The sequence below is a fragment of the Oratosquilla oratoria genome, chromosome 11 (genome assembly GCF_046742065.1).
Source record: "Oratosquilla oratoria isolate Oo_2021 chromosome 11, ASM4674206v1, whole genome shotgun sequence".
Taxonomy (NCBI): domain Eukaryota; kingdom Metazoa; phylum Arthropoda; class Malacostraca; order Stomatopoda; family Squillidae; genus Oratosquilla; species Oratosquilla oratoria.
The window spans coordinates 2536657-2546232 of NC_134787.1; the positions used below are offsets into that span (position 1 = coordinate 2536657).

General features: G+C 41.3%; 1 protein-coding gene across 1 annotated transcript in view; it reads right to left on the reverse strand.

Moving 5' to 3' along the window:
- The window catches only part of LOC143029536 (peroxidasin homolog), a 31507-nt gene extending 23852 nt beyond the window's left edge, over nt 1-7655 (reverse strand). Inside the window, exons 1-4 of the mRNA XM_076192187.1 lie at nt 7418-7655; nt 5093-5219; nt 4056-4283; nt 2535-2692 (exon numbers count right to left, since the gene is read on the reverse strand). Coding sequence (XP_076048302.1) covers nt 2535-2692; nt 4056-4283; nt 5093-5219; nt 7418-7655 — 751 coding nt within the window. The remainder of the gene's footprint in view (nt 1-2534; nt 2693-4055; nt 4284-5092; nt 5220-7417) is intronic.
- Between the last annotated feature and the right edge of the window lie 1921 nt (nt 7656-9576).

The window sequence follows — 9576 nt, forward strand, 5'->3', positions numbered from 1 at the left end:
ATCTTTACTTTGAACTTTCGTGTTTAACATTACTTTGGTTTTACTCTTATTCGTTTTTAAACCTACTTTGAGACTTTCCTTGTTCAGATCACTCAACATATCTTGCAAGTCTTCTGCTCTTTCTGAAATAAGAATAATGTCATCCGCAAATCTTAGGTGGTTCAAATATTCGCCACTAATCTTTAAACCTTTCTTTTCCCATCTCAACCTTCTGAAAATCTCTTCCAGACAAGTTGTAAATACTTTGGGTGAAATTGTATCGCTTTGCCGTACTCCATTCTCAATCTTGATCTTTTCTGTACCCTTATGTAGTCGAATTATATCGGTACCTTTCGCATAAATCTTTTCTAAAACTCTTACGACCTGTTTGTATGTACCCTGGTTGGGTAATGAGTTTAGTATTGCTATTTGTTTTACCGAGTGAAAGGCTTTCTCGTAATTTACAAAAGCTAAACAGAGAGTATATTGTATTCTGTCGTTCTCTCGATTAGTTGGTTCATCACCTGCAAATGGTCTCGGTTGGTTTCCATCTAAAACTTGACTTAGTCTATTTGTAAGGATCTTGGAGAATACTTTATATACATATAATAGCAAGCTAATTGGTCGATAGTTACTAAGGTCCTTATGGTCTCCTTTTTTATGAAGCAAAATCACTATAGCATTACACCACGATTCAGGAACGCTTTCTTGACTTAAACACTGGGTGTACAACTGAGCTAACTTAATATGAACTTCTTTCCCTGCGTCTTTCAACAGATCTACTTATATACAATCTTTCCCAGATGATTTTCCTCGTTTCATATTTTTAGAGCAAATTCTACTTCTTCCTTTGTAATCTCTGGTACATTAGTAACGTCTACAGATGAATTTACTAACTCAACTGCGGTCTTCGATGAGTAAAGCTCTTAGTAAATTTCTTCTACTCTTTTTACCATTCTATCTCTGCATTTAATGATCTCTCCATTTCTATCTTTCAAACATATCATTTGCTGTCTTCCTAAAGCATGTCTGCGCTCGGTCCCTTTAATAATTTTACTTTTCCGAATAGTTTCCTCTATTTCATTCATGTTTCTCTTTCTTTTCTCTGATCTCTGCCTTTTGTTGATAAGCTTGTTTAGTTCTACTCTTTCTATTTCGTCTCTCCTGCTTTTAATCTGCATGGTCCTTCTTCTTTTAATTAGGTCATTTGTAGCTTTGGTGTATTTATTTTCTCTACTACTTTTTGAACTTCCCACTTTCTCTGCCGATTCCCTAACGATATTCACTAAATTCAAATTTATATCTTCGAATTGATTTTTAACTTCAAACTGAAATTTCTTATTATTATCCTTAACCTTTGCAAGGCTTATTTTCTTTCTTAGAATTTATTTATTTCTCTCGGCTCTGAAGTTAAATTCAGTCGTGCAAACTACCATTCTATGTTCACAACCTATGTTGACTTTATGACCGTAGTATTGCTAACCCTCTTGTTCTCATCTCCTAGTAAGAAATCTACTTCATTCTTTGTTGTTCCATTTGGACTTCTCCACGTCCATTTACGATCTACACGCTTTTGAAAGAAAGTGTTCATTATCCTCATGCTATAGTTCTCTGCAAAATTGACTAACATCTCGCCTCTGTCATTTCGTTCACCTACCCCAAACTTCCCAATGCACGCCTCATCTCCCATCTTCTTCCCCACTTTAGCATTAAAGTCGCCTATTACCAACGTTTGCTTACTTTTTTCTTGATCTATTACCTGATTTAAATCATCGTAGAAGTACTCAATTTCATCATCTGAACTCTGTTATGTTGGTGCATAAACCTGAACTATTTTTAGAGTGTACCTTTTATACAGCCTAATCACAATCTATGCTACCCTGTATGATAAACTACTGAGATTAACTACGTTACCAGCAACCTCTCGATTTATTAAGAATACTACTCCACTAGATCTTTATTTGTCCTTAACTCTATGGTAGAACAGGTGGTGACCATCTTGTAATTGCATCAACTTTTCTTCTGCTCTTCGGACTTTGCTCAGTCCTACAAGGCCTGGCACAACGGACTTGTTGATTTATCGCGTACCTCCAAGAATTAATTCCCAATAATGAGTACAATAATTTACCAGTGATCAGAACGAAAATATTGCATCAAGATTTTCTGCTCTTCCTTCTCCTATTCCTCCTCCTCCAACTCCTCCAACTGCTACTACTACTCTCTCCCCCTACCCTTTCCAAAGCTGCAGTAAAAGAAAATACTGGTTAAAAGGTATATTGTAACAAGATCTCCTGCTTCTGCTCGCCTACTCCTTTTCAAACTCCTGCAGATGCTGTTATCTCTCCTCCTCCTCTTCCTCCTCCTCCTCCTCCTCCTCCTCCTCCTCCTCCTCCTCCTCCTCCTCCTCCTCCTCCTCCTCCTCCTCCTCCTCCTCCTCCTCCTCCTAACCTCCTCCTCCTCCTCCTCCTCCTCCTCCTCCTCCTCCTCCTCCTCCTCCTCCTCCTCCTCCTCCTCCTCCTCCTCCTCCTCCTCCTCTTGCATTCACCCGTGCCCACCTGTGATGTCATGGTCGAGGAACTGCCCCCACTGCATAACGAGCATGGTCACCCTGGCACTCGGGCGGTTGAGGGAGCGGTGCACTGTGGAGCTGATGAGGCGCGGGTTGGGCAGGGGCCCGCCCCGCACGCTCTCCCGGAAGACCTCGATGCCATCGCTGGAGAAAGAGAAAGAGATATAGAGAGAGGGGGGGAGAGGGGGAGAGGGGGAGAGAGAGAGAGAGAGAGAGAGAGAGAGAGAGAGAGAGAGAGAGAGAGAGGAGCGGAGAGGGAGAGGGAGAGGGAGAGGGAGAGGGAGAGAGAGAGGAGAGGAGAGGGAGGGAGGGAGGGAGGAAGGAAGGGAGGAGAGGGGAGGGAGAGAGAGAGGAGAGGAATTGGAGGGAGGAGAGGGAGGGAGGGAGGAGACAGAGAGGAAGGAGACAGAGGGAGGAGAGGAAAGGGAGGGAGGAGAGGAAAGGGAGGGAGGAGAGAGAAAGAGATACTTAGATTAGAAATAGAACCCCTTTGTTTACTACAAAATTCTGAAAAGTTGTGTTTGAGGGTGGGGGGGGAGGGTTGTTAGTGTCCCTCTGACTTGTGGTGACATTTCCAAAACTGAGGAAAATCATTATCTAGCATCATCCAAAATAGACTACGTCACCACACACATCCTTCCCAATGACTCTGCTTTTTACTTTCTTCTTCAGAATCTAAAGGACAAGTGGACAACTTGAGGGCATACAAATCCACAGGAAAAGGGGTTTAAATAGCCTGAGAAGGACTAAAAAGGAATTCAATGATTAAAACATAATGACAAAAATAAATGTCTTTACATCTGACATTTTACGTAATTGTGTCTGTTGGTGTTTTTCTCAGTAAGCAAAACGAGATTTGATCCAATAATTCATCAATTACAAGAGAACGAGGAATACAGTCCAATAGATGTCAAATACATCAAGCGAGAGCTGTGTTCTTTGGTCGGTTTTGTCTGTATTTATCGCGCAAGCAATTATGTTATTAGGTTTTTTCTCTTGCTTCTTTTCAAGTCTTTATCAATATCACTATTAGTCGTGTGGGAGGTATATAGAAACGTGTAGTATCAAGACAATCAGAACTGTTCAAATCCAAGTATGAGTAGAAATTTATTCTAGAGTAGATATATTTTTGTTGTTAATCTATAAATCAAAAGTTGCATTTGCCAAAGAGATTTGAATACTGTATATTACATAATCAATATCACTCTTAGAACGTAATTTGTAACATAAAAATATTTTATAAAAAATCTGTTTTCTTATGCATGGTAATTCTAAAAAAAGAGACAGTTTTTCCACCGTAGTTACTGCTGTGGTGGAAACAAAAAATATATATTTTTGGTTAATTCAATCTAAAAGCTTTTATAAGGAGAACTGGTAATATATACCTTCCCAAGAGAACTAGAGAACTCGAGTGAAAAGAAAACTGGTCATAAAATTTATCATTATCAGTTACCATGAATGTAAAACAAGGAAGCCAGTCTCCGGTAAATGGAACACAAAAACTCACCTATAATCAGGCGGCAGAAACCTCGCAAAGGGTCGATAAGCTGCCCCCCATTCGGACTTCTTAGGATTGTTGCACGTTCCATCGAGGGTCCGGTAGATGACGGAGTAAGCGGGACAATTCAGGGTAGTGTCCTCCTCAGTCTTGAAAGGACATTCCTTGTACAGCTCCGTGTTTCGAAGCGACACCCGTTCCAGCCCAAAGAGAGCTTGTTGCCTCGTCAGCAGAAACCTGAAAGTTGCTTCATTTGGTTAAAGGAACTTTGGGAAGTTAAAAGGATACAGATCATCACACAATGGCTTCTGGCCATACATCAGAGGGTAACCTGTGAAATGGGAGCTTATATGGGCTTGAATGTATAATTTCAGTATTGAACAATGTATAATCTTTACTTAAGCTCTTAACTCTTGAGAACAATTAGGACTTTTCAGGTACCACACAACACACACACAACACACACACACACACACACACACACACACACACACACACACACACACACACACACACACACACACACACACACACACACACACACACACACACACACACCTGTCTGAAATGTGTGTTTGTGTGTGTGTGTGTGTGTGTGATTCACCTTGGTTTTTTGGACCGCGTGTTGGACTCGTGATCGACAACTATTTCCCTCTCGGAAGAGAGCTCAGAGTTCGTATGACCGATCTATGGGTACTGCCGTGACCTTACACGCACACACACACCCGCAACTCCCCGCCCACGAGAGTTGGAGTAACGACTCGAAGCGCAGCGATACTGAAATTATTTTCTGTCCTGGGCAGGATTCGAACCCGGACCGCCGTATTGACAGTCTGGGACTCTACCAACCGCGCCACTGTGTGTGTGTGTGTGTGTGTGTGTGTGTGTGTGTGTGTGTGTGTGTGTGTGTGTGTGTGTGTGTGTGTGTGTGTGTGTGTGTGTGTGTGTGTGTGTGTGTGTGTGTGTGTGTGTGTGTGTGTAAAATAATTATGGATTGGAGATTTCAATGCCGAAGAACATCTAAAAGAAGCAAGCGGAACACTAACTGTCTGGAGAGAAGATCGGAGGCTCTGAGAGAGGCATAGCCGAATTTGGCCAAATCTTTGGTTTTCTTCTTCTGTTGATTAAAAGCCGCCAAGAAGAGTCCAGGATGACCTCGGGATAGTCGAATACCTGATTGAGAAAAAAATGGATAGTTACCTGATTGGAAAGACACGTTATGGGTAAAACACACACACACTTCTCAGGTTCTGACTCTCCTGAATGATATCTGTGAATGTATAAATTAAGGTGATCCTAAGATAAATAGATTAGAAACTGTCCTAAGAAGTGCGTAATGACACATCAGGATGTTGATCAGTCCATCAGCAGGCTCTAAGCCTGGTTGGGAACTGGGCCAGATGAGTTTCAGATTAGAAAAAGGTTCCGAGTTCCACGTAACATCAGCAGGGAACAAAAGAACGTAAGAATGTAGGAGACTGCAAGAGACCATAAGGCCTACTACAAGAGACCATAAGACCTATACAAGAGACCATAAGGCCTCGACAGACCTTCTCTCCTTAGAACATGGTGCACATAATGAGCTCAACATTACGACGAAAATATATCAAATGGCTTTCAAGAAATTCCTGAAATGAAATGGGAAATCCGGATAATATAAATTCCAGAACTCGCGAATTTTTATGGAAAAAATATCAAAGATAACTATACAATGACGCCCTACAATTTTATTCGGAAGCATAGATATAACATTAGGACTTGTGTATGAAAATTACGTCTCCTTACTCTTGTCTATCTATCCATTTATCCGTTTATCTTTTTCTTTGCATATTGTCGTTACATACTTGGTGCCGTTCACTTGTCTAGTTATTGTCGTTTACATATATTCTGGAAATCACGGAGATTTGACTTTTGCAAATGACTCTCTGAACGTTTGTTATTTAGATACAGTTTCGTTTACAAAAAGAAATATTCAACTATCGGTAATCAAAGTTGTATTTCCATAGAAACAGAAATGATCATAAAAAAAAATTGTTTACAATGGTACTGACACATATCTTTGGGTACTCCTTTTCTCTTAATGCAGCAAACCATTAACATATATCGTGCTAATTGGGGGCAAGGCTTTGTCTATCCGAGGGTCCTGTTATATCGAACTTTCTGCACGTATTGAACTTTAGGTCGGTTTATAAGATGGAAGTTTGTTACACACTGTCCAACCTGTGTACCAGTTACAGTATACTATTTTACTGGTTATAGCAATGGTAATGTTGGAATACGTCGCTGGTAATGAATCTATCATAAACCTGATAAAGATCAAGAGGTGGTTTTAGACTTGAAACTGTCACCAGAAGGAGAGTCAGGACAAGTGGCATTCTCCGGTGGCCGCTAGAAATCGAACTTTGACATGTGTAGTCGAGATGTGTTCATTTGGAGGCTAAACCGTGCCATAATGATTTGGGTAATGCACGAACAGTTACTATTGGCATATTCCTGGGGGGGGGGGGACAATGTAGTCTTTATATTTCACTAAGGTGGATCATTACGGCTTTGTAAAGTTTAATGTATGGTGAAAAGTACATGTGATACAAAGCCTAAATTAGCTGATACACACGCAATTACATCCTATAGACACAGTTTTGAAACTTTCTGGATAACTGCGAGACAGTCCCGAAGCAGTTACGAGGCAGCCCCAAAACATATAAAAGAAAATACCGGCATAACTGTTTTGGTGTTCCTTTCTAAACGTCCCCCTAGTCTGTGGTCTCTTCCATCATTTTCTCGCCGGTCTACTACAAGAACCCTCAAAGTGGCCTGCCCCCTCCTCTTTTCGCATGACTTCCAATTGGTCCAAGGGTCACTCACCTTCCTGGAAGAGCCTTGGTTCTTTGACGTTGATGAGGTATTCGGTCCAGTCTACTGCAAGGACCCTCAAAGTGGCCTGCCCCCTCCTCTTTTCGCATGACTTCCAATTGGTCCAAGGGTCACTCACCTTCCTGGAAGAGCCTTGGCTCTTTGACATTGATGAGGTATTCGGTCCGGTCTACTACAAGAACCCTCAAAGTGGCCTGCCCCCTCCTCTTTTCTCATGACTTCCAATTGGCCCAAGGGTCACTCACCTTCCTGGAAGAGCCTTGGTTCTTTGACGTTGATGAGGTATTCGGTCCAGTCTACTGCAAGGACCCTCAAAGTGGCCTGCCCCCTCCTCTTTTCGCATGACTTCCAATTGGTCCAAGGGTCACTCACCTTCCTGGAAGACCCTTGTCTTCTTGACATTGATGAGGTATTCGGTCCGGTCTACTACAAGAACCCTCAAAGTGGCCTGCCCCCTCCTCTTTTCGCATGACTTCCAAGGCCCTAGGGTCACTCACCTTCCTGGAAGAGCCTTGGTTCTTTGACGTTGATGAGGTAATCGGTCTGGTTGAGTCCGAACTGTGTGACGTGGGTTAGAATGCGTTTCCCAGCCTCCCCTCCGGTCTGGCTGAACTGTAGAGGGACTGGATGCCCTCCACTTCTCCCCTCGCGCACCAGACCCAAAGAATAGGGCCTCCTAGGACCTCGAGGACCCATGGGGAGAGAGTCTGCCGTGGAGGCGTCAGGCGACGCCATGGCGGCAGGGTGCCGCAGAATCGAACCCATCAGAGTCATCAATACGAGCATTCTGAAGATGAAGTAATATATATATATCACCGAATTGCAAATCAGATAAATGTATTTTTTCTCATAGTCATATTAAGAAATGTTACCTCGAACTTCAATGATCGGAAACCAGCAGCACCACTGTAGACAACACTCGTCAGCCCTTCTATAAATATCTCTAGGAATAAACGTTGTATTGTTGTTTATGCTGTGTTGGTTTAGGTCCATTTTTCCTAAATGTTATCGACCATTAGTAGTAGTAGTAGGAGGAGGAGGAGGAGGAGGAGGAGGAGGCGGTGGAGGAGAAGGGGAGCAATCTCCTATTGTTTCCTCTCCTTGAAAAATGGAAGATAGTCGTGGTTGATAAAGAAATATTACGGATACTGTAAGGACAAATGCTTCTCTGTCAGGGCTGCACATCCAAACATAAATGCGGGTGTTAAAGAGTTTCTAACTCAACCTTCTGAAAATTTCTTCTAAGCAAGCTGTAAATAATTTGCTGAAATTGTATCACAATACACGTACACCTTTCTCGATCTTTCCTAGAACCCTTACTACTTGTTTGTTTGTATACTTCTTGCGTAGCGAGTTTAGTATTGGTATTTGTTCTACCGAGTCAAGGATTTCTCGTAATCTACAAAAGCTAAATACAGAGGTACATTGTATTCTGTCGTTTCCTCGATTAGTTGGTTCATAGACTATAAATGATCAGACGACGAAATTGAGTCCATCTGTGATATATATATATATATATATATATATATATATATATATATATATATATATATATATATATATACATATATATAATATATACATATATATATATATTACATACATTACATGTATACATATCTATATATACATATATATATATATACATATATATATGTATATATATACATATATATATATACATGTATATGTATATATATATGTATATATATGTATATATATACATATAATATATATATACATATATATATATATATATATATATATATATATACCATAGGGAAGGTCATCATTCTCTTCACAGACTGCATAGAGGAAGGTCTAGCTTGTCTTCTGGTTCAAGGTCCTGTGTGATAGGGGTATTGGTGTTGCTGAGGGTCCTGGCAACCACTATGTTCCTGAGAGGGTTGAGGGTCATGTTGTCTATGAGATCGTTGGTGGGCAAGGTGTTCCTGGGGGCGGGCTGATGGGAGGATGAAGTCTGCGGCTTGTTGTTTCTTGGTGGAGGGCTGTTGAGTTGTAATAGCTACAGTTCCAGCAATCTGCAGTCTTTTAAAGCTTATTTCTTTGTGGAGTATAATAGTGTTGTGTATTAATGTGTTCATTGGGGGCTTCATGTCGTGGTGGTCGATGTAGTGTTGAAAAATGGAGCCTTGGTTTCGGTGGTGTTGGAGACGTCTTCTTAGTGTAGTGGAGGTTCTCCCAATGTAGGAAAAGGAGCGGTCACAGCGGCTCTCCTGGCATGTAAACTTGTAAACCACGTTGGTAGAAGCTTCCGCTTACCTGTGTCACTGTTTCATCTTGGTGTTTCACTGCAAGACCTATGTGCTGAGCCACTGCAACAAAGTGGCTATTGGTTACTCGTCAGTTTCTGTCGATATCGAGACTACTTTTAGGTTGTTCTCTTCTTGTGTGTTACATCATGCAGATTATATATTTTCGTTCTAGCGCAGTTTACCTTCTCTTTGTGTTCTGAATTTAGCTTTATCGCAAATCACTTCTGCATACAGTAGAGGTTGAGTTTAACATATTGCGCGATAGTGTAGTCTGTACTTATCTAAGTCTATTCGTATCTATTACTTGTCCTGACTTCGGTTTCCAGATCAATCTTTACAGTTCCCATTTGACATATCATCTCCAGATCTCTGCAGTTCCC